General features: G+C 45.5%; 1 protein-coding gene and 1 pseudogene across 1 annotated transcript in view; both read right to left on the reverse strand.

Annotated features, from left to right (window-relative positions):
• Positions 1-7,627: 7,627 nt before the first annotated feature.
• Positions 7,628-26,024, reverse strand: LOC115482403 (annotated as a pseudogene).
• LOC115482481 (zinc finger protein 260-like) overlaps positions 26,019-27,670 on the reverse strand; it is a 40,765-nt gene continuing 39,113 nt past the window's right edge. The window contains exon 6 of the mRNA XM_030222315.1: positions 26,019-27,470. Within this exon, the coding sequence (XP_030078175.1) occupies positions 26,215-27,470 (1,256 nt within the window). The 3' untranslated portion in view covers positions 26,019-26,214. The remainder of the gene's footprint in view (positions 27,471-27,670) is intronic.

A 27,670-nucleotide genomic window follows, 5' to 3' on the forward strand; every position in this document is an offset into this window, starting at 1 on the left:
CACTACATAGTATCTTGGTTGGAGGCATTCTGGATGGACAAATGCTAAATTCTAGCAAATAAAGTGCAAAATTGGCATGGGGCATGTCAGAGCAGTGCTGAACATAAAAGTTGGGAAAGCTTACATTTCCATATAGTTACTTTTTGCCACTGCTCTGTTTTATAGCTGATCATAAGTGCAGCTCTTATAAGAGACTTTACCAGTTCCTCCAATTTCCTAACACTGGGTTATCATGTATTAGTGTCATGACTTCATTAAACAAAAAAATCCACTTTTTTGTACGTTTTTAGAATGAACATAGCACATACAATATTAAGTAAACCTGTTTGATTAGATTAGCAACTTGTATATTAAATGTTACATGTCAGTACTGCAGCTATGCTAGCACCTAATTCAGAGTGGGTATTAAAAGTTAGGCTTTAGTGAAACCAGGATAAATGGTACACGAGACAAACATAACGTTTACCGTAGACCCGTTAAGGCCTAGTTTAGTATGATGATTTCTCATTTATAGGTAAATACTTACTAATGAATGGTTGGAATGAACCAGATCAGCTGCATGTAAGCTGCATGTAGGATTGCCTTTGATGGATTAGTTAAGCCTAGATGGGGTCATAAATGGGTGGCTTTTTTCCTTAATAAGAGAAGGAATAATTATTATAGGAATGTAGGCTCAGAGGAGGAAGTGACATCAATCACTGGTCTGGATGCTTAGAAATGGGGTTCCTACTCGACAGTAGCAAAATCCAGCAATATTGGGAGTAATTGGCAGTATAGTGAGAATACTCCAAGTGCATAAGTACATAAGTATTGCCATACTGGGAAAGACCAAAGGTCCATCAAGCCCAGCATCCTGTTTCCAACAGTGGCCAATCCAGGTCACAAATACCTGGCAATATCCCAAAAAAAGTACAAAACATTTTATACTGCTTATCCCAGAAATAGTGGATTTTCCCCAAGTCCAATTTAATAATGGTCTGTGGACGTCTCCTTTAGGAAGCCGTCCAAACCTTTTTTTATACTCCGCTAAGCTAACCGCCTTTACCACATTCTCTGGCAACAAATTCCAGAGTTTAATTACACGTTGAGTGAAGATGCATGTTTAATGTGGAATAAAATGCTGCATCAGGGCTCTAGTGTGCACTTGGATGTCATGACGTAGGCCTTGATGCTCTGCTCCAGCCGTTGGAGCTGCTGTACTGCTTCCTATTGGGCCTGTACCCCTTCACTTTGCAGCTCCAATTTCTGGCGCTGGTAATCCTTGAGCTGCACATTGTGGCCCAGCTATTGGGTTGCAAAGCGCAGCAGCTGCCTCCTCTGGCTGGATGGTCTCAGCTCATGATGTGCCTCCTGCCTCTTCTTTCTCTGTGGCAACATCGGCAAAGGCTGTGAGTGGGGGAGGGAGAGCCTCTGCTGCTGCTGCTGCTGTGTCCTATGGTTCCACCCCATGTGACTGTTCCTGTATAGACCCACTGATTTGCTGCTCTATCTGCCCTTCAGTGTGCTGGGGCTGGTGGCCACTAGGGCCAGCTTCTGCGTCTGACTTGCTGTCATCACCTGCGTAGCAAAAGGAGAGGAAGTGTGTTGGTAAAAATAACCCACCTTTGTTTTGCAGCATTCATATACATAGGCCCACATGTGAAGACCCAGCAAACAGATGGTGAGGAATGGCACTGGCAGGCAACCCACAGAAGTCATTGGACATGGTACAGAGCTGGAGACGAGCACAGTGTACTTCAGAGGTGCAAGAGAGCCACACAGGCAGGCGGGTAGACATAGAACTGTGGAAGGAGTGCAGAGGATACAGTGGCTACAGCACGTAGGTGTTGAAAGCAGATATGCATAGTTTGGTGATGGGAAAAGAGGAGGGAGTGGGGAAGGCCCCCAAAGCTGTGAAACAGTGGTAACCTACACACACACAGCTGGAAACCCTCCCTCCCCATCTCTTCACTTGCCTACTCCCTGTGTCATGGACTTTAAATGAATAGTTATTTGTATTACATGTGGTGTTCTCACCCCCTCCCCTACTTAGGAGCACCACACTGTCCCCCATGTGTAGAAAACAGAGTGCAGCACAACAGATACCACAGCTTCCTAATCCTAAACCTACCTGAGCCGTCAGGCTCTGCTGATGTGTCCTGGGACCCAATGCCATGGATCCCCTCCTGGGGCAAGAGTCCATGAACAATGCGCTGTAGAGGGGTCAAGGTAGCAGTGTCGTCTGCTGGGGGATTGGCACCAGCCTTATACTTCACATCACGCTTCAGCTGGCACCACTTCTGCTTGTAGTGTTCTACATCCCTGCCACAGTGGAAGACTGCGTTGACCCAGTCTCTCACTGCCTCCCATTCTCTCCCCTTTGTTGAAGCAGCCAGCCTCTGCCCCCTGGAAGCAAACACATTGGTGTTCCTTTTTGCAATTTCTTGCACCAGGAGTTCTATTTCAGGTTCACTGAAATTACCCTTGCGAGTGGGTGCTTGTTTTGGTGCCATAAAACATTTGAAAATACTGAGGACATTTAAATACTGCCCAAAAGACGTCCAAGTGAGGGCGGAGTAGATGTCCCCAAGATGGACCTCCTAATATTGTTTATGGGTGGAAACTATAAACGTCCACAGCTGCTCTGCCGGTTTGTACGTTTGCATTCCAATGGGCGCTTCTTTAAAACGTCTTTCTCCATGCTCGCACTTTAGATATTTTTCTTTAGATTATGTGGTGGCATTTATAAGCGTTTTAGGTTCAGTTATAGTAAACCTTCTTTATGCCACTGTATGCTTATGTGCACACCTTTGGGGAATTCTTGAAAGATAATTGGTGTGTGGGCTGTGTACTTTTCCTTTGAAAAAGTTTCAGACTGGGTGTTAGCTGGCAGCTTATCATATACTCTGCATTTTCCTCATCTGACTGACTCTCCATTCTGTACCCTCCAGGAGCTGCTTGCTGTATTTGATGTGGTCCCTCAGTGCCCCCCATTCTCTCTCCTTAGTAGAACCAGCAAGCCTCTGGCCCCTTGGAGCAAACAGATTGGTGTGTTGTCTGGCAATATTTTGCACCAGAAGTTCAAGGTAAGCTCAAACCTCTCAGCCACCTCTTCCCCTTCTGTTATGCAGGTGCTAAACAAACAATTCTTGCATCTTGCAGGACAGGTTACAGCGCTGCAGCTGGTCAACAAGATTGCAAGGGACAGCAGTGGACTCTAATACACTGATAGTGATGATTGTTTCTACCCATATCATAGTACAGATGTCTTGTTCTCTATTGGACACACTCAGTTGTGGCTGCCTGTGGGGGGGGGGGGGGGGGGGGGGGGGGAGGGTAAGAGGCCCTGAGAATGGATGTGTGCATCCCTCATGGTAAAGGGCTCCCCATTCTGTGCATGTTCTCTGGATTCAAACGTTACCTCTATTTTCACCAGGTTGGCAGGTATCCACATCTGGTAGCTTTTCTCCTGCTTTGTACCTCATTTGTCTCCCCAGTAGGTTCCATCCTTCTTTATGTGGTGAACCCTAGACCCCTTTTATGAAGTGCCTACCCATTCTCAAGGTTGGTGGGAGTGGGGAGGAGGGAAGCATATATGCACTGAATGTCTTTTCCACATTATTGAACACAGTTCTACAATCCTCCATAGTTATGGAACAACAACATTTATAAATTCAATCCTGCAAACCATTTTCTAGATGGCCACAGGTGCATGCTTACCATGGGCTTCAGCCCTTAAGTCATGATGAGGGAGAGGGGTTCTAGTTACAGTTCCTGTTCTAAATTACCTGCAGGTGGCTACAACGTGGTGCCTATATAATTCCCCTAGCCTGTGCCTTTCTGTATCTGATTTATTATATTGCTTTCACTGTTGTTTTCCCTTTTCTCTTCAACAGTATATACCATTGTTGATACAGTCAATGTGAAAAGATGACCCAGCTGTTTGTAGGTCCTTTTACCCAACAGAAGGGGTCTTTTACAAAGGTGTGGCAATGTTTTTATTGCATGCTAATGATTAGCATATGCTAAACGCTACAGACGCCCATAGGATGCATGTGCTAAAAACACTAGCGTGTCTGAAAGGATCCCAGAGTACTGTGCAAGTGTTTAATATGAGCAGTAGTGGGCATGCATGGGCAAATGGCTTCTCTCAAGTGGCCTCAAGTGTTTGATCTGCAGCTACAAGATCACCCTTGAACCGGCAAGAATCATAGTTCTTAAACTGACCAGGGTCTTAAATCTTTTCTCTCAGAGTCCACCCATATCTTTGGCTCTGCTCTACAGATTACTTAAGTACTTAATAAAGGCTAAAGAGTTGGCGTTCCAGAAATACAGAAAAACTCAAGAAAAGGAACATGAGGAGGAATACCGGATGAAACTGAAAGAAGCCAAGAGAGAGATACGTCTGGCGAAAGCGAAAGAACAAATGGCTAGAAATGTAAGAAGGGGTGACAAAAATTTCTTCAGGTATATTAGTGAAAGGAGAATGACTAAAAAGGGAATTGTGAGACTAAAAGATACTGCAAACCGCTATGTGGATAATGATGTAGAAAAAGCAAATTTGCTAAATAGATACTTTTGTTCTGTTTTCACAGAAGAAAATCCTGGAGAAGGACCGCGATGGACTGGAAAAAGTACAAATGAGAATGAAGTGGATAGAGCACCGTTCACAGAAGAGAGTGTGTATCAACAACTTGAAAAGCTAAAGGTGGACAAAGCCATGGGACCGGACGGGATCCACCGCAGGATATTGAGGGAGCTCAGAGAGTTTTTGGCGGTTCCTCTTAAAGATTTGTTTAATATATCCTTGCACACGGGAGAGGTTCCGAGGGATTGGAGAACGGCGGATGTGTTCCTCTTCACAAAAGTGGTGATAGGGAAGAAGCTGGAAACTACAGGCCGGTAAGCCTCACTTCAGTTATTGGAAAAGTAATGGAAGCGATGCTGAAGGAAAGGATAGTGAATTTCCTGGAAGCCAAGTTGCAAGATCCCAGACAACATGGTTTTACCAAAGGGAAATCGTGCCAAACGAATCTCATTGAGTTCTTTGATTGGGTGACAGGATAATTGAATCAGGGACGAGCTATGGACGTAATCTATTTAGATTTCAGCAAAGCTTTTGACACCACAGGAGGCTCTTAAATAAACTGGATGGGCTGAAGATAGGACCCGAAGTGGTGAACTGGATTAGGAACTGGTTGACGGACAGACGCCAGAGGGTGGTGGTTAATGGAATTTGCTCGGAGGAGGGAAAGGTGAGTAGTGGAGTGCCTCAGGGATCGGTGCTGGGGCCGATTCTGTTCAATATATTTGTGAATGACATTGCCGAAGAGTTAAAAGGTAAAGTTTACCTATTTGCGGATGATACTAAGATCTGTAACAGAGTGGACACCCGGGAGGGAGTGGAAAACATGAAAAAGGATCTGAGGAAGCTAGAAGAATGGTCTAAGGTTTGGCAATTAAAATTAAATGTGAAGAAATGCAAAGTGATGCACTTAGGGAATAGAAATCCACGGGAGACGTAATGTGTTAGACGGGGAGAGTCTGATAGGTACGGACGGGGAGAGGGATCTTGGGGTGATAGTATCTGAGGATTTGAAGGTGACGAAACAGTGTGACAAGGCGGTGGCCGTAGCTAGAAGGTTGTTAGGCTGTATAGAGAGAGGTGTGCCCAGCAGAAGAAAGGGGGTGTTGATGCCCCTGTATAAGTCATTGGTGAGGCCCCACCTGGAGTATTGTGTTCAGTTTTGGAGGCCGTATCTTGTTAAGGATGTAAAAGAATTGAAGCGGTGCAAAGAAAAGCTACGAGAATGGTATGGGATTTGCGTTACAAGACATATGAGGAGAGACTTGCTGAACTAAACATGTATACTCTGGAGGAAAGGAGAAACAGGGGTGATATGATACAGGCGTTCAAATATTTGAAAGGTATTAATCTGCAAACGAACCTTTTCCGGAGATGCGAAGGCGGTAGAACGAGAGGACATGAAATGAGATTGAAGGGGGGCAAACTCAAGAAAAATGTCAGGAAGCATTTTTTCACGGAGAGAGTAGTGGATGCTTGGAATGCCCTCCCGCAGGAGGTGGTGGAAATGAAAACGGTAACGAAATTCAAACATGCGTGGGATAAGCATAAAGGAATCCTGTGCAGAAGGAATGGATCCTCAGGAGCTTAGTGGAGATCGGGTGGCAGAGCCGGTGGTGGGAGGCGGGGCTGGTGGTTGGGAAGCGGGGATAGTGCTGGGCAGACCTATACGGTCTGTGCCAGAGCCGGTGGTGGGAGGCGGGACTGGTGGTTGGGAGGCAGGGATAGTGCTGGGCGGACTTATACAGTCTGTGTCAGAGCCGGTGGTGGGAGGCAGGGATAGTGCTGGGCGGACTTATACAGTCTGTGCCAGAGCCGGTGGTGGGAGGCGGGACTGGTGGTTGGGAGGCAGGGATAGTGCTGGGCAGACTTATACGGTCTGTGCCAGAGCCAGTGGTTGGGAGGCGGGGCTGGTGGTTGGGAGGCGGGGATAGTGCTAGGCAGACTTATACGGTCTGTGCCAGAGCTGGTGGTTGGGAGGCGGGGCTGGTGGTTGGGCAGACTTATACGGTCTGTGCCCTGAAGAGCACAGGTACAAATCAAAGTAGGGTATACACAAAAAGTAGCACATATGAGTTATCTTGTTGGACAGTCTGGATGGACCGTGCAGGTCTTTTTCTGCCATCATCTACTATGTTACTATGTTACTGAAGCTGAGTATATGGATGTGGAAACTCGAAAGTGGAAACAATATCCCATTTAAATTTTTCTTTTTCATTGGACACTTCTTTGTTTCTGCTTTTGTCTCTGAGAGCCAGATGCACTAAACTTAGCGAGCTGTTAACGAGCCATTAACGAGCAAGTAGTAAACCCTGGCATGCACTAAAGACTTCTCCTAGCCATTTTCCGACGACGGTAGCAACTAACGAAAACGGAATGCAGATGAGCAAATTGTGTAGAAATCCCATTGTAATGAGATGCACTAACCTCTTCCGATTGCCCTAACGCTGGAAAATCTAAAGAGAGGTCTGTACCTCTCGTTGGGGCTGCGCGGGATTGAAAAACTGCTCCAAAGTAACCACAAAAAAAAAAAAAATCAGGAAAAAAAAAAGCTGCTCACCCCCTCCAATGCGGCTCGAAGAGGACAGTGCAGTTGTGGACGCCCATGCAAAAAAACCCGCCCATTTTGGCCGTCATTCCCCCCGCAATAATAAAAACGTCTTTATACGCCGTGTTTCACTCAGCTGAGAGACCTGGAAGTCTCTGGGCCAGTCACAACGCGTGGGCCTATGTATATGAATGCTGCAAAACAAAGGTGGGCAGGTTTTTTTTGCATGGGCGTCCACAACTGCACTGTCCTCTTTGAGCCGCATCGGAGGGGGGCAGCTGCGCGGCATCTTTGGGCGGCACAGGGAGGCGTATTTGGCAAGCGCAGAGCAGCCAGCATAACACTTGGCTGCTCTGCGCATGCTCGACTGGCCAATTGGCTGACTGTTTAGCGATGGAATAGAGAATGCAAGTGAGCTGCAACGAGCAGCTCATTTGCATTCCCTTTCCTTAATGCATGCCCATTCCTTACCGATTCGCTAAGGGAATCGGTAAGGGAAGGGCTCTACCGATTGTTTAGTGCTTCTTGCCCTGAGCCACCTCAGCTTTTCTGTGTTCTTCTTCTGCCTTTTTTCTCTCCTGTTTCACTTCTTTGTATCTCCACTTTGGAATCTGCAGGTAAGTGTTGTCCTTGACATTGTCTCGTCTCTTTATTTTCTCCAGACAGTAGGTAAGTGGTGGAGCTTTGTTAATACGAATTTTGGGATGACAAACCCTGGTCTAACACTGCTTTTTTTCATCAGATGCAAGGGAATGAGGCTTGCTCTCCTTATGATAGTCATATTGGTCCCCTGAGGTAGAGGCAAGACACCAGACTGGAAACTGGACCTCCTCGCTTTCTTCTTGGGAACTGCAGTGATTTGAGAGTTCTGGAACAGATTTTCATAGTTGGTATGTTTTTTTGTCCTGGACTTACATTTCACAAGCCCTTTGCTTCTTGAGGATTTCCTGGACTGTAAATCTACATTTTCCCACACAGGGAGGACTTTCTGGACACACAGTCTTGCAGGCCACTGCAGTGAAAGGACTGCTCAGACTTGTAGTCATTCTAACCATGTGATCAAGAGTGCCATCGTCTTCAGGATCCCTGTACCAACTGAATGTCAGCACTGACCTTAAACACTCTGAGAACCTTTTTACACAGCCTTTGGCCTCAGCACCTTTGGCAAGCAGTTCCTTCATCTTAACCCACTCTGGCTTATAGTGGTCACAGAGTTGCTCTGGGCATGGCCTATTTGTCAGTTTCTTCATGAGGAAAGCAGTGTCATATCTTCCTGTGAATTGTGCCCATTCTCTGAGGGTCATTCCGCTGTTTGGATCGGTTGCATAAATATCTGCGCCTTAAAGAAACAACAACAAGAAAAGACCCACATAAATAAAACTATTATATCATATAACAATGCAAAATATACTCAAATATTCACAGGTTCAATATTCAAAAGGCTGTAAGTGGGCAGGAAAGGCTCCTGCCTGGTTAAACCCTACTGAGCAGGCCATTTCCGGATATTCAGTGCAACTTAACTAGATAGAGTTAATGAATATCCCTTCTGACTGCCAAAGCACGAATCGGTTAGTGCTGGGGTGGTCTGAGGAAGAGCCAACATTGAACTGATTAGTGGCAATATTCAGTCTTGCTTCCTGTATATGAGAACATCATATGGTATCTGTTTACTGTTTATTTTTTAGAACTGATTTGGATGTTTTTACAATATAATTTATATTTTCTGTATTAATAATTTTAATCCTTTAGTTATATGTATAGACCACTGAAGCAGGCACTTTGCTGAAACATGGGCCATGTTGGGTCCTTCCATAAGCTTCCCTTCCTTCAGCCTAAGGTTTCGCCTCTCAGTTCCAATTTGACGGCCCCTATCGGACCGACTGTTCACTTGTCCTTTAGATTGTAAGCTCTTTGAGCAGGGATTGTCTTTCTATGTTAAATTGTACAGTGCTGCGTAACCCTAGCAGCGCTTTAGAAATGTCAAGTAGTAGTAGTAGTAGTAGTTAAGGGTCCCTTTTACAAAGGTGCAGTAGGCTCTATTTGCATGTAGCGCACACCAAAACAAGACTACTGCCAGGCTAGTACCAAAAAGAGACTACCGCAAGGCTAGCGCGCCCCCACTCAGCGATAATTTCAGATTTGGCACATGCCTATATTGCCAGGACAAATTATTTTTTTTCATTTCCTACTGCGCATGGCGCTTCTGGTGTTAATCAGCAGTTAGCACGCACCAACCGGTCACCACATGTGTAGCACGTGAGCCCTTACTGCTAGATCAATGGGTGATGTTAAGGGATCAGGCTGTAAATAGGCACACACTAGTTTCAATTTTACTGCAGGCTCTTTTCCTGGCCCATTGAAAAAAAGTCCTTTTTCCTAGACACGGTAAGAACATGCGCCCACACTACCACAGTCCACTTTTTGCCATGGCTTAGTGAAAGGACCCCTAAGTCACTGAATAAAATTAGGACAGCAAAAAGGCGGTCCTAACTTTATCTGCCAAGCTAACTGTGCACTGGTCTGAATATTGGCAGGTACACGGTTAGCTCCCAGGTTGCCACACCAACCAGGACATTCAATGCTAGAGGACAGATGTGCCCTGACATTGAATATCCAGGGTTAACTCAGCTCACTCCTGTTCAAAGTTACTTTTATTTGATTAATTGCCTAGGGAAATGCCAGCAAAATGATTTACACATAATAAAATCACAGATATGAAAAGAAATACAATTCAAATAGAAAAGCATAGAGATAGCCCTGCTGTCTTTCGCAGGATCATAGGGTTGGAGCATCCCAGCAGCTAGAAAACAAATAAATCAGCTACTAAAAACTGACTGAAACAGATTTTTTAATAACACCTTGAACAAAGGAAGAGAACACTCAAAAGTATGGGCATGACATTCCAGAAAGTAGGTCCCACAGCATTAAACATCATCTTCCAAAATGTCTGGGATGGTATTACTCGAAGCGAAGGAACAGTCAAAAAAGACTGCTGGCTGGAGTGCAAAGCTCTCCTGGGAATGTAGGGCTGCAAATGAGGTAGTAAAAAACAGAGAAATCCTATACAAACGGTTACCCTTCCATTTACTGCTATGCACTGAATATCAACCCCTATATTGATATTTAATTCCATATAAGTTAACAATTGGCAGTGAGAAGGTTGTCCAGTTTTGGAGTCATGGTGCTAGAGCTGGATGTGGGCGATACAGGGAGTGGTACGAAAAGGTGACTCCTTTTCCCCAGAGCAAGGACAATCAATTTCTTGAGTTCAAGTATCACAATCATCAAAATGATTTAACTTGAAAAATGCCAACTTTAGAGAAATATTATTTTTTTCGGCTGCAAATCTGCAAGTACATGACTTGGATGATGAATTTTGGGATGACAAACCCTGGTTAGACGGTTTCCTAAAGGACAAGTCCATAAACCGCTACTAAATGGACTTGGGAAAAATCCACAATTCCAGGAATAACATGTATAGTGTGTTTGTACGTTTGGGAAGCTTGCCAGGTGCCCTTGACCTGGATTGGCCGCTGTCGTGGACAGGATGCTGGGCTCGATGGACCCTTGGTCTTTTCCCAGTGTGGCATTACTTATGTATTTATTCCTTTCCAAACACAGCTCTCAGTGATATATAGTTCTGGACTGTAGTTATTTAAAACTGCTTAGCTTAGAAGCAGCTCATTAACTGAATCATGTTTAATAAATGAGCAAATAAGAAAAACACAGTAAAAGAAACCTTACATAAACAAAATAGCATAATGAAATATTGAACAATTATCTGCATTACATTAAAATCAAACACACTGCTAAAGAGAAGACTTAATTAACAATTTTTCAAATAATTGCAGGACTGCTAACTGTGCCCAAAAGTCAAAGGTACGTTAAACTGAGGCTTTGACTTTTGGAATATCATTGTATGGGAACAAGACTGCTTTCCTCCCATAATTCTAAAATTTAACACAAGAGCTTGTGGAAATTTGGCAAGACCTGAGAAATGCAATGTTCATTGTTGTGGTAAAGATCAAGTAACAACTTTGCAACTTAGTCCCATGAACTAAGGAGCAATCTAATAGGTATTTCCAACAAAGGTGTGGGAGGGAGGTTCCGTAAGCAAAACTGAAAAAAAGCCCTTTTTTCTAGACACGGTAAAAACTAGCCCGTCGCTTGCTAAAAACATGCGCCCAAGCTACAGCAGGCCATTTTTTGCCGTGGCTTAGGACCCCTAAGGACCCTCTTCTTGCCCACATATATATATATTTTTTTTTTTTTTGCAACACCATCTTTTTGGAACTCTCTCCCCCTGGATATCCATGACAACCCTTCTTTTAAGAGTTTTAAATCCAAATTAAAGACCTGGCTTTTTACACAGGCCTTTGGCCCACCTTAGTCAGAAGCTAAACAGGTCTACAGTTGTCTCTCTGTTGTTCTTCCCTTCCTCCTCCCCTCCCCTCCCCTCCCCTCCCTTTTCCTCTCCTCATGTGCCTTGTTCCATAAAGCTCCTCCCCCTCTCTCCAGTCATTCCCCTCCCCACTGGAATTTAGTGTTGTTACATTGATATGAGTGCTCTCCTGATGTGACTGGTTTGCTTTCCTATTAATTTCATTGTCGTTCTTTTCCTTTTTCTGTGATGTTTTTTGGATTATTGCACATCGCCTAGATCTGCGAGTTAGCCAGAGCAGTACAGCAAATTTTACTAAACTATAAACCATCTAGATAATGGACACAGGCAAACAGAAAGGAAATAATTTTATAAAGGATTTTTCACACATAAAGGATTTTTACACACTTAAAAGGGATTTTGTAATATTATTTCCAAGGTTATGCAAGTAAAAGTACGCACAGTCTCATGAAGATGCATACATTTTACATGATCCACATGGGAAGGCGGTAGAACGAGAGGACATGATATGAGAGTGAAGGGGGGCAGACTCAAGAAAAATGTCAGGAAGTACTTTTTCACGGAGAGAGTGGTAGATACTAGGAATGCCCTTCCGTGGGAGGAGGTGGAGATGAAAACGGTAGCAGAATTCAAGCATGCGTGGGATAAACATAAAGGAATCCTGTGCATTAGGAATGGATCCTCAGAAGCTTAGCCAAGATTGGGAGGCGGGGCTCGTGTTTGGATGATGGGGCTAGTGCTGGGCAAAACTTCTACGGTCTGTGTCCTGAAAATGGCAGATACAAATCAAGGTAAGGTATACACAAGAAGTAGCACATATGAGTTTATCTTGTTGGGCAGACTAGATGGACCGTGCAGGTCTTTTTCTGCTGTCATCTACTATGTTACATGGAGGAATGTTCAGGGGTGGAGAATGGGCAGAGTTCTGGGTGAACAGTAATGAGATGTAAAGCATGCAGATACACACAAAAATCTCATTACTATGTAAGTTCTCTAATGCAGCTTACGGTGAACAATGCAATCCACATTATAGATGGGAAAATAACGTCATTTTAATCTCTCAGGAGCATCGGGCAGCAACCTAAAGGGCTGGTAGTCTGCAAGAATAACTGTCCCCTCCACCCCCATGTGACCCCCACCCAGTGGTGTGCTGGTAAATGTTTAACAACAGGCTCTCTCCCCCGTCCACCTCTGCACCCCCCCCCCCTCAAAATTACAGAGCTGGCTATAGCTGGGGAGAGAGCCTGGGGGGGGGGGGGGGGGCACTGCATTACTCTCAGGTTCCCAGGTTCCAATCTAATTCATGTTTAATGTGGAATAAAATGCCATAAATAAGTAAATAAATATAAACATTTAATGTTGAGCACCTGATTCTCACAGTGGACATATTCCAAACACTATAATAAAAATAAAATTATTTTTTCTACCTTTGTTATCTGGTGACTGTTTTTCTGATCATGCTGGCCCAGTATCTGATTCTGCTGCTATCTGTCCTCTTAACTCTGTTTCCAGGGCTTCCTTTCCATTTATTTCTTTACTTTCCTCCTTTCTTCTTCATTTCTTGCCCTACATCTGTAAGTAAAAGCTGGGTCCTCCACACAGTGGATCCAGCTTCTGCCTATTTTCTCCATCCATGTGCAGTTTTTCTCCTCTCTTCCTTTTCCCTCATCTCCTTCCTCTCTCTCTTCCCTCCCCTCCATCCATGTCCAGCATTTATTCTCTCTCCCTTCCCCTTCCTCCATCCATGTCCAGCATTTTTCCTCCCCCCCCTCCATGTCCAGCATTTCTTTTCTCTCCCTTACCCTCCATCCACGTGTATCTCCTTCCTGTCTTCCCTCCCCTCCATCCATCCATGTCCAGCAGCCCTCCTCTCTCCCCTGCTCTCCCCTCCATCCACCCATGTCCAGCAACTCTCCTCTCCCCTCCATCCACCTATGTCCAGCAACTCTCCTCTCCCCTGCCCCCTTCCCTCCCTCCATCCATCCATCCCCAGCAATTCTCATCTCTCCCCTGTCCCCCCTCTATCCATTCATACCCAGCAATTCTCTCCCCTGCCCCCTCCATCTATCCATACCCACTTCTCATTATACATAATTTTCTTATACACCTTAACTGCAATAATGCTGAAATTCTTACTCCATTAATATGATTGCCATGACATTCTTATGCACCTTATCTGTTATCTATATTCTGATTTCTTTATTCCATCAAGGTGATTGTTGTTGTATTATATTGTAAGCCACATTGAGCCTGCAAAAAGGTGGGAAAATGTGGGCTATAAATGCAGCAAATAAATAAATTATCTTCTCTCCCCTGTCCCCCTCTATCCATCTATATCCAGCAACTCCCTTCTCTCCCCTGCCCCCTCTATCCATCCATACCCAGCGAGTCTCCTCTCTCCCCTGCTCTCCCCTCCCACTCCCATCCATGTCCAGCGATTCTCCTTCGTCCCCATCTGTGATGGAAAATATTAAAAATTGCTTTTCAGTTTTGCTTTAATCGATAATACATTTTTTTAAATCCCCTGTCTTTGACCCAAAAGTGACTTTCCTGGCATATCTCAAAGAACAGGCTGGAATGAATGAGATAAGGCACCTCTCTAAGAACAATGTATGTCCCTGAAGCTAGCTTAGACAGAAGGGAGGAGCAGGAGATAAGGCACCTCCCAAGAACAATGTATGTCCCTGAAGCCAGCTTGTGCAGAAGGGGGGGCGGGTACTCTTGAGGTTCGGTAAATGATTCACCTGGCCAGTGGTTTGTTTTCTTGAACAGAGAGAGTGTGATGGCATCCCCATGCACATTTCTGGATAAGTTTTAGCTTAAAAAGGGGGCTTGTTGCGGTGGAACTCTGGGGCTCATTCTGTGGGTGGACGCATCGTGCAGAAAAGACTTGTTCCTGATCTGGACGCTTCAGGCTTTCACTGCAACGGGCCTCCCAGCTGATGAGATAAGGGCCTGAATGATGTAATTCCTGACCACTGATGATGATGTATGTATATATATATATATATATATATATATATATATATATATATATATATATAAAATATCTTTCTTATTTTACTTTTCTATAGCCTTCCTTTAGTAATGTACTCAATTAGTGTGTGTATTTCTTAATCATTGTGATGCAGTAACAATAATGACTTATACACTCTCCAATTAAAGTGCAAATAAAGAATTTCATTTACCCAATACGAATCTAAAAGAATCTGTAGTATTTTATTTTGTGAGCAGTCTGTGGTGATCAAGTGAGCAGGCTGCAAATAGTGAAGCAATACACCATCCTCTCCTCCCATTCATATCCACCTGTCCGCCTTCTTCTCCCCCCCCCCCCCCCAACATCCCCCTTTTTCTTCCTGCCACAGTGCCACCCTGCGTGATTTAAATCTTTTATTACCTCCATTGAAGCGGCCGCATCATTGAAAGCCTGCACGTCTCTAGCCTTCCTTTCATGAGTTTGTTCCCTCAGTCCCACCTTCACAGAAAGAGGAAATGATGTCAGAAGGTGGGACTCTGAGGGAACGAACTCACAAAGGGGAGGCTAGAGACGGTCAGGGCTTTCAATGATGCGGCCACATCGACGGAGGTAATAAAAAAGATTTAAACCCACCAAGGCGGCGCAGGCAAATGTGGGCTGTAGGAGGTGAGGTACGTGGGGTAAGTATGACTTGTGGTGCCCTCATACCATGCTTACCTCGTTTACCGGAGCCAGCTCGCCATGCAGAACCGGCTTGCAAGATCTTAAATAATTTAACAACTGGCTCTTGCGAGCCAGCTCCAGCACACCACTGACTACAATATAATTTGTACACTGGTAATACAGTGTCCCACTGGTTATCCTCCTTCCACCAGGCCTCAGAGATTCCTATTATACTAATTTTTCATTTAGTGCAATATATTCTAACTCTCCCATCTTATTTCTTAGGCTTTCATTTGCATATAGACATTTCAAACTATGTTTGTTGTTGCTATTTGCATACAGTGATAACTTGCAATCTTGAAAATCTGTCTGATTTTTATTTAAAGACACCTATACTATGGTGTCTATTGCAACCTTGCTATCGGGATACCCTGTTTTGGTGATATCTTTGAAAGATACCTTGTTCTGAACCATGCGCTTTTGAATGACTGTCAGTCTTTCCCCAGTTTCTAGCTTAAAAGCGTCTCTATCTCCTTTTTAAATGCCAATGCCAGAAGCCTGGTCCCATCTTGGTTAAGGTGGAGCCCATCATTCTGGAATAGGTTCCCTCTTCCTCAAAATGTTGCCCAGTTCCTTACAAATCTAAACCCCTCCTCCCTGCACCATCACTTCTTCCATATATTGAGACTCCGGAGCTCTACCTGTCAGGCCCTGTGCGTAGAACAGGAAGCACTTCTGAAACTGCTACCATAGAGGTTCTGGATTTGAGCTTTCTAAGAGCCTAAATTTGGCTTCCAGAACCTTCCTCCCACATTTTCCTATGTCATTGGTAACCACAATACACCAAGACACATGGCTCCTCCCCAGCATTATCTAAAATCCTATCTAGGTGATGCGTGAGGTCTGCCACCTTCGCACCAGGCTGGCAAGTAACCAGGCAATCCTCACATCCACTAGCCACCCAGCTATCTGCATGCCTAATAATTGAATCCCAACTATAACAGTCATCCTAACCCTTCCTTCCTGGGCAGAAGCTCCTGGAGTCATATCTTCAGTACAAGAGGATACTACATTCCCTGTTGGGCTGGTCCTGGCTACAGGATTACTTCTAGCTTCACCAGGGGGATGCTCTTTCAGGAGACCTCCCTCCTCCAAGGCAGCATAGGGGCTGCCAGACTGGAGGTGGGACTTCTCTACAATGTCCCTGTAGACATCCTCTATGTTCCTGTTTGTCTCTCTCAGCTCCTCCAAGCCTGCTACTCTAGCCTCAAGAGAATGGACTCATTCTCCGAGAGCTAGGAGCTCTCTGCATCGAGCGCACATGTATAACCTCTCACCAACTGGGAAATAATCATGCATTTGATACTCAGTACAAAAGACTGGATAGCACCCCTCTTGCTGCTGGACTGCTGTCTGCACCTTAGTATTATAGAGTTGTTTAATTAAAACTTCTTAAGGTACTAGGGATATTAGATGAATATAAAGAGCTTTAAGATTATATGGTATAATGTGTAATTTATTTAGAATTTACTCCTCAGAAACTAATAAAATGTAATTAAACTCTCATGAAAACTCTCCTATTGTTGTCCTAATTAGAATGATTGACTATAAATTTGAGCTTGGGGTGGGTGGAAAGACTAAACTAGGCCTTGCTGTGGTAGAAAATTCAAGTTTAAAACTGTGGAGAAAAGGGTATGGAGACTATAATAAAGTTTGCTTTTTAAAAAAAATTCTGTGTTTATCAATAACCTACAATTTCTCTTTTAAACCCACTCTTTAGGGGCCTCTTACTAAGCCGCATAGGTGCGTACACGCGTCCTATGCATGTCAGTTTTGACTACCGCATGGCCCGGGTGGTAATTTCCTTTTTTTACATGCATCCACTACATCTGCTGGAAACTTTTCTGGCACGTGGCACTAACAGGACGGTAATTGGCATTGTATGTGCGCTGATGATTACCGCCCAGTTAACATGCGAGACCTTACCGCTAAGTCAATGGGTGGAGGTAAGGTCTCAGGCCCAAAATTGACGCGTGTCAATTTTCATTTGCCACACGTCCATTTTTGGCGCTGAAAAATGGACCTGCATTCGGCCAATACATGCGTTAAATTCTGGTCATCATATCTCAAAGAAGATAGAGTGGAATTAGAAAAGGTTAAAAGAAGAGCAAACAAAATGATAAAGGGGATGGAACTCCTCCCATATGAGGAAAGGCTAAAGAGGTTAGAGTTGCATAGCTTGGAAAAGAGATGGCTGAGAGGGGGATATGATTGAGGTCTATAAAATCCTGAGTGGTGTAGAATGTGTAAGTGAATCAATTTTTCACTCTTTCAAAAAGTACAAAGACCAGGGGACATTCAATAAAATTACATGGAAATACTTTTAAAACAAATAGGAGGAAATATTTTTTCACTCAAAGAATAGTTAAGCTCTGGAACTCACTGCTGGAGGATGGAGGATGTAGTAATGGCGGTTATTGTATCTGGGTTTTAAAAAGGTTTGGAAAAGTTCCTGGAGGAAAAGTCCATAGTCTGTTATTGAGATGGATATATGGGGGGAGCCACTGCTTGCCCCGGGATTGGTAGCATAGAATGTTGCTACTAATTGGGTTTCTGCCAGGTTCTTGTGACCTGGATTGGCCACTGTTGGAGGCAGGATACTGAAATTGTACACAGTGCTCTAAATGAGGTCTCACCAGAGACGTATTCAGAGGCATTATCACTTCCTTTTTCCTAGTGGCCATTCCTCTCCTTGTGCAGAATCTACATAGTGGAAAGTATTTGCATATCTTTCACAGATGTTAGCAGTTATTAAATTATACCCAGAAAGAGCAATAATAATAGTCCCTCTGGCATTTGTAGTTCCCCTTTAAGTTTCTGTTTGAAAATTCTACTGACACACATAGGGGTGGGGGTGAGTTTATATAGGCTTTTCCACATGTAAAACCTGATTTACATGTAGAAAAAGGCTTTTATAAAATTGTATAACCGTATATATGTAAAAAAAAGTACACACAGAGAAAAAATGCATCTTCTTTTATATGATCTGAATGTAAGTTTTTCTGGGGTCATGGTTTAGGCAGAGCTGTGATGTGTTCTTTATGATACTTTATAAAATACATGAGTATATCATAGAATGTAATTTTATATGTGTATATATACCAGCATATACACATAAAAAGGGCAATTCTAGAAGCCTACTGTATAAAGGAATTATGTTTCTTTATAGAATACTAGGAAAAAAGGCCCGTTTCTGAAACCAATGAAACGGGCACTAGCAAGGTTTTCTTCGGAGTGTGTATGTTTGAGAGAGTGTGTGTGAGAGTGACTGTGTGAGAGAGAGTGAATGTGCGAGTGTGTGTGCATGACAGAGAGAGAGTGAGACTGGGTGCGAGTGTCTGTGAGAGATAGAGTGTGTGTGAGAATGAGAGTGTGTGCCATGGGCCCCCCCCTCCCTCTGAGTTGCAGGGTCCCCCCCCCCCAAGTTCCAGGGTCATCCCCCCTCTGAGTTCCAGGGTCGTCCCCTCCCTCCCTCCGAGTTCCATGGTCATCCTCCCCTCCCTCTGTCCGAGTTCCAGGGTAGTCCCCTCCCTCTGAGTTCCAGGGTTGCCCCCCTCCCTCCCTCTGAGTTCCAGGGTCGACCCCCTCCTCCCTCCCTCCGAGTTCCAGGGTCGACACTTCGAATTCCAGGGTCGTCCCCTCCCTCCCTTCCAGTTCCAGGGTCATGCCCTCCCTCCGTTCGAGTTCCAGGGTCGTCCCCTCCCTCCCTCCAAGTTCCAGGGTTGTCCTCTCCCTCCAAGTTACAGGGTCGTCCCCTCCCTCTCTTCGAGTTCCAGGGTCATCCCCTGCCTCTCTCTAAGTTCCAGGGGACCGAGTTTCAGGTTCCCCCTCCCTCCGAGTTTCAGGTTCCCCCCTCCCTCCCTGCGTCCCTCCAAGTTTCAGGTTCCCCCTTCCCTCCCTCCCTCCCAGTTCCAGGATCCCCCTCCTCGTAACGTGACGTCACACGCATGAGGGTGTCGTCATCCCTCCCTTCCAGTTCCAGGCCCCGGCCCCCTACCTCCAAATTGTAAAAGTCATCTTCACTTACGAAGTCGGGTTTACGGTGGCCAACAGCAGCAGTGATAACAGGCGTGCAGGCTTGGCCCTTCTCTCTCTCTCAGCTCTGGTCCCGCCCTCATTTCCTGTTTCCACAAGGGCGGGACCAGAGCTGAAAGAGAGAGAAGGGCCAAGCCTGCACGCCTGTTACCGCTGCTGCTGCTGCTGCTGCTGTTGGCCACCGTAAACCCGACTTCGTAAGTGAAGTTCAGTTTTAAAATTTGGAGGTAGGGGGCCGGGGCCTGGAAGGGAGGGAGGGAAGAAGGGAGGAACGACGAAACCCTCATGTGTGTTACGTCGCGTTCTGTTGCCTGGCAACTCTGCAGCATTCCCTTCCAGTGATTGGTCTTTACAAACATGGAAGTTCGTGACGTCATTTCAGGAGATGGATACAGCAGGAGCACGAATGCTTCAAGGCTTCACTTTCTTGGCTTCAGAACGTTGGAGGTGCTTTTTATTATATAGGACTAACATATGTGCTTTACATTTAGATGTGAGCCCTTATGCCAGCCATAGAGCCAGTGTGTCAGAGCCTAGGTACTGCAGACAGCTGTGTAACTTTCAGTATTCTACAAGTTACATGCAAAAGTTTGATTCCTAACCAAGTGTACAGACCCTTTGCAAATACATGCTATATAAATTAAGAGGATAGTTGCAGAATGGCACTTAGGTGAATTTTTGGCATTCGCTTATATGTTCGCATATACATACATAAATACCATTATTCTAATGCGTAAATGTTAGCATCTGTGTTATACTGCAGAATTGCCCCAAAAATGCAACTTATAAAATTACCCCTTGAAAATCTACATGTGATAAGAACATATACACATTTTTATGACTCTGGTGTAAGCATCTTCAGGGTGGGAATTTGGGGGGAATGCAGGCAGTCATGATTTACATACAGTGTTTATAAAATATGCACATACATTACTTGTGAACATTTACACCTGGTCCAAAACAGGTGTAAATGTACCTGGATTCATTTTATCTTCAATTGCTGCAGAATTTGTGCTGGGATTTCATAAAAACTTATAGGCATCTTTTAGAAGATAATTCAATAAGAAGCCATTTAGATTTAGGTGGTAAAAACACTAGTATTCTAGTCATTTACATGTGTATATGAACACGTGTACACGTAAATGAACATTTCAAACGATCACTCATACTTTGCATGGAGTTTGGTCAGAGCATAGGCAGAGCAGACATTTATGCACATAGATTACAAAATACAATCTATACATGTTCTTTAACAAGCTAGGCACAAGGATTTACATCAGCTCTAAGGCTGTGTGATTGCACTTAAAATATAAGAGGCAACAGGAAAACTGGAGGCCCACATTTAAGCATCAGGTGTGTGCATGAATATACACAATATCTGCACTTTCCTAAGTAAGTGTACACCTAGGCATGTAAGTGGCAGAGCAGGTCAATGCAAGGGAGTCATTCTTATCACTGGGATATGGGTACTGCTGCCACTTAGGCATGCCAGATACAGAATACTGTAGGTTATGTGCACCCTTGTCACATTTGGGTATCTACAGGTCTATGACTGGTATAACTGCAGGCACCTAGATTTTAGGTGCTCCAGTACCAGGTTATGCTAATCTACTATACTAAAACGCACCCTCAACGTTCTGAGGACAAGGTTCTGAAGTCACTCCACTCCGTGAAGGGATCGAAAGTTCATGGTGGTGAAGCCATCCCACTGACCATGTCTCCCTGCCCCGCCCTCGCGTCAACGTGATGACGACGAGGGCAGAAGAATGACAGTGAAGGGATCGCTGAACGAAGAGAAAAAAGCAACCTAAACGTTCTGAAGCACACAAGAACAAAGCTGAAACGTTACCAGGCAACGCTACACGACATAGGACGGACCTATCAGAAGCTGAAACGTTACCAGGCAACGCTACGTGACATACCACGGACCTATCAGAAGAAAGTACATGCCAAGAAAGGAGGACCATTCACCAGCAGAAGAACACATCATTATCTGTGCAGCACAAAGAGCAGAGGAACACCGCTGCAAAGAGAGAAGAATATTCCTACTGTGGGTATGTGAGAAAATAGACTATATTCCTATTCGCTTGACGTGGAGTCAGGGGAGCCAGAGAACAGCGTGCCCCTCACCATCTGGGACGTGGGCAGCCAGGACAAGCTGCGGGCCACATGCAATGATTACCCAAGACCCAGCCAGCATCCAACAGCGAACTAGGCAGGGGGAAGGAGTAGGGGAAACAAGCTTCTCCCCTGCCTAGGTATCACAAAAGTCAGCAAAGAACATTAAGAACAAATACTCTGTTTTACACGCGGATGCAGGTAACTCCCCCCCCCCTTCCCCTTTTGCCGAAGCGGCCGAGGACGTGCCCAACCATCCCCGGCCAAAGGCAAGCAATCTCCCACCTCTAAAATGCCCCGAACAAACGCAAAATGACGGCGCTGCATCCCGCAGCGCATTCCTCTTCCAGCGTTCCCCTCCAGCCAGACTACAACTGATAGAACAAAACGGATCAACCCCCGACAGCCCAAGACACTGCTCCTCTCCCTTCCGCCCACATGCTAGCGCCCGTTTCATTTGTTTCGGAAACGGCCCTTTTTTTACTAGTAAACAAATATTACATACTAGTAAAAAAGGCCCGTTTCTGACACAAATGAAACGGGCGCTAGCAAGGTTTTCCTCGGAGTGTGTGTGTTTGGGAGAGTGTATGTGAGAGTGAGTGTTTGAGAGTCAGAGTGAAAGTGTGAGTCCAATCCATGCTCCTCTGTCACCTGGCCCCTCCATTCATCCCTATCCAGCAATTCCGCTGTCTCCCTGAGGCCTGCCCTGCAATCCATATGCATCCATGGCCATCTGTCCCCTCCATTCATCCCTATCCAGCAATTCCCCTCTCCCTGAGTCCTGCCCTTCCAATCCATGCCCATCCATGCTCCTTTGTCACCTGGCCCCTCTATTTTTCCCTATCCAGCATTTCCCCTCTCTGCCTGAGGCCTGCCCTGCAATCCATATCCATCCATGGCCATCTGTCCCCTCCATTCATCCCTATCCAGCAATTCCCCTCTCCCTGAGTCCTGCCCTTCCAATCCATGCTCCTCTGTCACCTGGCCCCTCCATTCATCCCTTTCCAGCAATTCCCCTCTCTGCCTGAGGCCTGCCCTGCAATCCATATGCATCCATGGCCATCTGTCCCCTCCATTCATCCCTATCCAGCAATTCCCCTCTCCCTGAGTCCTGCCCTTCCAATCCATGCTCCTCTGTCACCTGGCCCCTCCATTCATCCCTATCCAGCAATTCCCCTCTCTGCCTGAGGCCTGCCCTGCAATCCATATGCATCCATGGCCATCTGTCCCCTCCATTCATCCCTATCCAGCAATTCCCCTCTCCCTGAGTCCTGCCCTTCCAATCCATGCTCCTCTGTCACCTGGCCCCTCCATTCATCCCTATCCAGCAATTCCCCTCTCTGCCTGAGGCCTGCCCTGCAATCCATATGCATCCATGGCCATCTGTCCCCTCCATTCATCCCTATCCAGCAATTCCCCTCTCCCTGAGTCCTGCCCTTCCAATCCATGCCCATCCATGCTCCTCTGTCTCCTGCCGCCTCCATTCATCCTTTTCCAGCAAGTCCCCTGTCTCCCTTCCATGCCCCCCCCTTGCATCCATGCTCCTCTCTCTCCCATGTCCCAGCCTGGGCCGCCCTCTTCTTCCCCCCCCCCCCTTTTCATCCATGGTGTCGTTTCTCCCCTGCCCTCCCGCTCCCATTGTTTTTCTTTTGTGGCCACCCTCTTCGCTCCCCCCAACATGGTTTTTATTTTTTTTTTCTTGTTTTTAAATGTACCTCCGTGGCGGTTCCGGCAGCGAAGCGTCAGGGAAGGAGGCGGTGCTCCCGACGTCTAGGTTTCCCTTCGCTGTGTTCCGCCTTCTTTTGACGTCATCCTTGACGTCAGAAGAAGGCGGAACACAGCGAAGGGAAGGCTAGACGTTGAGAGCGCCGCCTCCTTCCCTGACGCTTCGCTGCCGAGCGTTGTGATTGGATGAGTGTCATTGCTCCGCCCTCGACGTCATCACGTTTGACGCGTGGGCGGGGCAGACACAATGCGATCTCACCCCCTTCACTTTTGGCTAACAGAGGCTTCATTCGAACGTTGGAGGTGCGTTTTATATAGAGAGATCTGTATATTCTTTTCTGTTCATCTCTCTATATAAAACGCACCTCCAACATTCTAATGAAGCCTCACTTTCCCAACGTTCTAAAGTGAGGCGGCTGAGACCACTTTTTTGCTCCATGAATGTCTGCCCCGCCCACGCGTCAAATGTAATGACATCAAGGGTGGAGCAATGACACTCAGCAAATAACAGCGCTCAACGTAAAATGACGTCCCATTAGAAGGTTGGAAACACACTATCCGCCCTTCCCAACTTCCCCCACCCCCCCAAAGTCGCCGACCGTCACCAAACCATCCCCCCCCCCCCCAAGGTTGCCACCGCTAACACACGGAACAAAACCCCCCAGCACGTCCCCCACCCACCAAAGTCGCCGCCCGTCACCAAAACACCCCCCCCCCAGGTTGACACTGCAAACACACTGAACGCCACACCCCAGCAAACACCAACCCAGGCAGGGGAGGAGTAGAATCGCTCAAGAGTGCTGCCAGGGGCGTAGCCACGGCCGGCCCGAGACGGACCCTGACAGCCCACTTTTCCTCCACCGCGACAGCGCCAGCCCCTGCTCCCATTGCCGGCCACTGCTGCTTTTCATGTTCAGCAGCAGGGCCAGTGCTACAAAAAAAAAAAAACAATCAGCTGATGACTAACCTGAGCGCAAACAACAAAAAATGTAAAAAAAAAAAAAACAGCACCGCAGGCAGCCTTAAGCCATTGGCTGCTGGCTGTGCAGGCTCCGCCCATCTCTTACATCACTGCCCCTATGTCACTCCGGGGGCAGTGACGTAAGAGACGGGAGGAGCCTGCACAGCCAGCAGCCAATGCCTCAAGGCTGCCTGCGGTGCCGTGTTTTTACATTTTCTTAAACATTTTTTGTAGTTAGCGCTCAGGACAGCTGAGCGCTTCTTTTTATAGCGCCAGCCCTAGGAGTACCAAAGATACAACATCAAGTGGCAGGGCGGCCCGGAGGAGGAGAAGGTAGGTGTGTACCAGGCAGGGGGAGGAGTCACGAAGATCGCCGATCAAAAGGCAGGGAGGGATAGAAGAGGAGGAGGTAAACATCAGTGCTAGCAGGTAGGGGGAGGAGTACCGAAGAACGGGATCAAGTGGCATGGAGGGCTGGAGGAGGAGGAGGTGGGGGGAGAGGGAGGGGGGCCCCTGGCAGGAAAGCAGACAATGAGGGAGGGGGGCCACCCTGGCACACACTCACCTTCACCTGGCACACACTCTCCTTCATACACACACACTCTCTCTCTCTCTCTCACAAACACACTCACACATACTCACTCTCTCTCTGTCACTAACACACACATAAATCTGGGAGGGGGAGGGGAGGGAGGCGCCCCACCCTGGCACACACGCTCATTCCCCCACACACACTCTCTCTCTCTCTGTCACAAACACACACTTGCACCTGGGAGGGAGGGAGCCACCATAGCGGACGGGGACCACCCTGGCACACACTCTCATTCTTACACACACTCACATTCCCATACACACACTCTCTCACAGAGACACTCGCACACAGTCTCACTCTCTCACACTCACAAACATACACTTGTACCTGGCAGGAGGAGAGGGAGGGGGGCCCATCCTGCTACACACTCTCATTTTCACACTCACTCTCATTCCCACATACACACTCTCTCACAAACACACTCACACACACTCACTCTCTCACAAATACACACTTACACATGGCAGGGAGACAGGGAGGGGGCACCTTGCAGGAGGGGGGACCATCCTGGCACACACTCATTCTCACACACACTCTCATTCCCATACACACTCTCTCTCTCAGAGACACTCGCGCACAGTCTCACTCTCTCTCTCACACAGACACTCAAACACAGTCTCACTCTCTCTCTCTCCCAATCACTGTATCTGTGTGAAACACACTCTCTCACACTCACTGTGTCACACATACGCACTTCCACACACATCACACACACACACTCATTCTCACAGACACACTCACACCCACTCACTCACTCTGTCACACACACACACTCGCACATTCACTCTCTCTCTCTCACACACTCTCTCAAAAATACACACTCCAAGGAAAACCTTGCTAGCGCCCGTTTCATTTGTTTCGGAAACGGGCCTTTTTTACTAGTTGCTAATAAAACTGTTGCTTTTACTACTAACAGTCCTCGTTTATTGTGGTGAATGGAAGAGTCTGGCTTAGTGTTATGACTACCAGGGCTTAAATTCAGTCAAAGCTGTGCAATGCTCAGATCCTCTAAATATCTTTAGGCAAAGCCAGCAGTGTGAGCAAGCATTTTCAAACTGTTGCCCCGATGATCAGAAGCAAACATAGGTGGTAGAGGCTGTTAGCGCCATACTAGCGCCTGTGTTTGCTACCGCCCCATGATCAGAACCCCTGATTTTGTTTCTTCACTCTCTCATCGTGGATTGTGGACTGCACCATGTAGCTTATTGCTCCTCATTTTGAGAGGTTCAGACGCTTAATCTATACACGTCAATTTGTTGACCCCTGAGGAAGGCTTTGTAGCCAAAATACGGACCGTGTAGGGTCCCAATAAACTGTGGTTTTGGTGCTCTTAGCAGCGTGGTTTCAGGACTGGTCTTTTGGACTTGGTTTTCTTCCATGCTTGTGTACTTTGCTTCTTTAGTTGTTCCTTCCACTATGCTTAGATATTTACACCTTCCTGTTCCAGTTCCTTTATCTCACAGTGTTCAGTCAGAGATATTTTCAGTTTGGCTCAACTTTCACCTAAGGAAAGCACCTTAGCACATTTGTCCATATAATTTTCTCCAAGGTGGATTCTTTCATATTTTCTTAGATCAGATTTGCTGTGGAAACATTTATTACATTCCTATATGATTTTTCTCCAGTGTGGATTCGTTGATGATTTCTGAAGTTACTTTTTCGGTTGAAGCTTTTACCACATTCAGAACACTTAAATGTTTTTTCTCCAGTGTGGATTCTTTCATGAATTCTGAGGTAACTTTTTTGATTGAAGCTTTTACCACATTCAGAACATTTAAATCGATTTTCTCCAGTGTGGATTCTTTCATGACTTCTGAGGTTATTTTTTCTACTGAAGCTTTTACCACATTCAGAACATTTAAATGGTTTTTCTCCAGTGTGGATTCTTTCATGAATTGTGAGATAACATTTTTGATTGAAGCTTTTACCACATTCAGAACATTTAAATCGATTTTCTCCAGTGTGGATTCTTTCATGACTTCTGAGGTTATTTTTTCTACTGAAGCTTTTACCACATTCAGAACATTTAAATCGTTTTTCTCCAGTGTGGATTCTTTCATGAATTGTGAGATAACATTTTTGATTGAAGCTTTTACCACATTCAGAACATTTAAATCGATTTTCTCCAGTGTGGATTCTTTCATGACTTCTGAGGTTATTTTTTCTACTGAAGCTTTTACCACATTCAGAACATTTAAATGGTTTTTCTCCAGTGTGGATTCTTTCATGAATTCTGAGATAACATTTTTGATTGAAGCTTTTACCACATTCAGAACATTTAAATTGTTTTTCTCCAGTGTGGATTCTTTCATGCCTTCTGAGGTGACTTTTTCCATTGAAGCTTTTACCACATTCAGAACATTTGTCTGGTTTTTCTCCAGTATGGATTCTTTCATGAATTCTGAGGTAACCTTTTTGATTGAAGCTTTTACCACATTCAGAACATTTAAATTGTTTTTCTCCAGTGTGGATTCTTTCATGAATGCTGAGGTCATATTTTGGAGTTAAGCTTTTGTCACATACTGAATATTTAAATAGCTCCGCTCCCTTGAGGTTCATTTGCTGCACTTGTTTTTTGCTATTGCTGATTAATTCATGTCTTCTCAGTTCATATAACTGACTGAAGTTTTTAGCATGTACAGAACATTTTGATACATTCGAGCTCTCTCCTTTTGGGGTATTTTCTTGCAAGCTTACACTACTACCACCTCCCACATTATCAGCTGAAGGATCAGGGCTGTCTCTGGAGGGGTCTTTTTCTTTACATTCCTCCTTCTGTTCTCCATCGCACCCTTTCATTCTCTTATTCCCAAATCCATCATCTGCTGGATAAAAATGAAAGTATGTACATAAATTATACAGCTATTTAGTAAGACATATATAGATAAATATCCCATCATAAGTATTTAAAGTCACTTGCTGGTAGACAGGTATAGGTGAACAATGGCACATGAAGAGACATAAACAGAACATCCTGATCTCATCTGTTGGTTCTGGACATTTCATCCTCCCCTGAAGTGATTCC

The sequence above is a fragment of the Microcaecilia unicolor genome, chromosome 1, assembly GCF_901765095.1.
Source record: "Microcaecilia unicolor chromosome 1, aMicUni1.1, whole genome shotgun sequence".
Classification (NCBI taxonomy): Eukaryota; Metazoa; Chordata; class Amphibia; order Gymnophiona; family Siphonopidae; genus Microcaecilia; species Microcaecilia unicolor.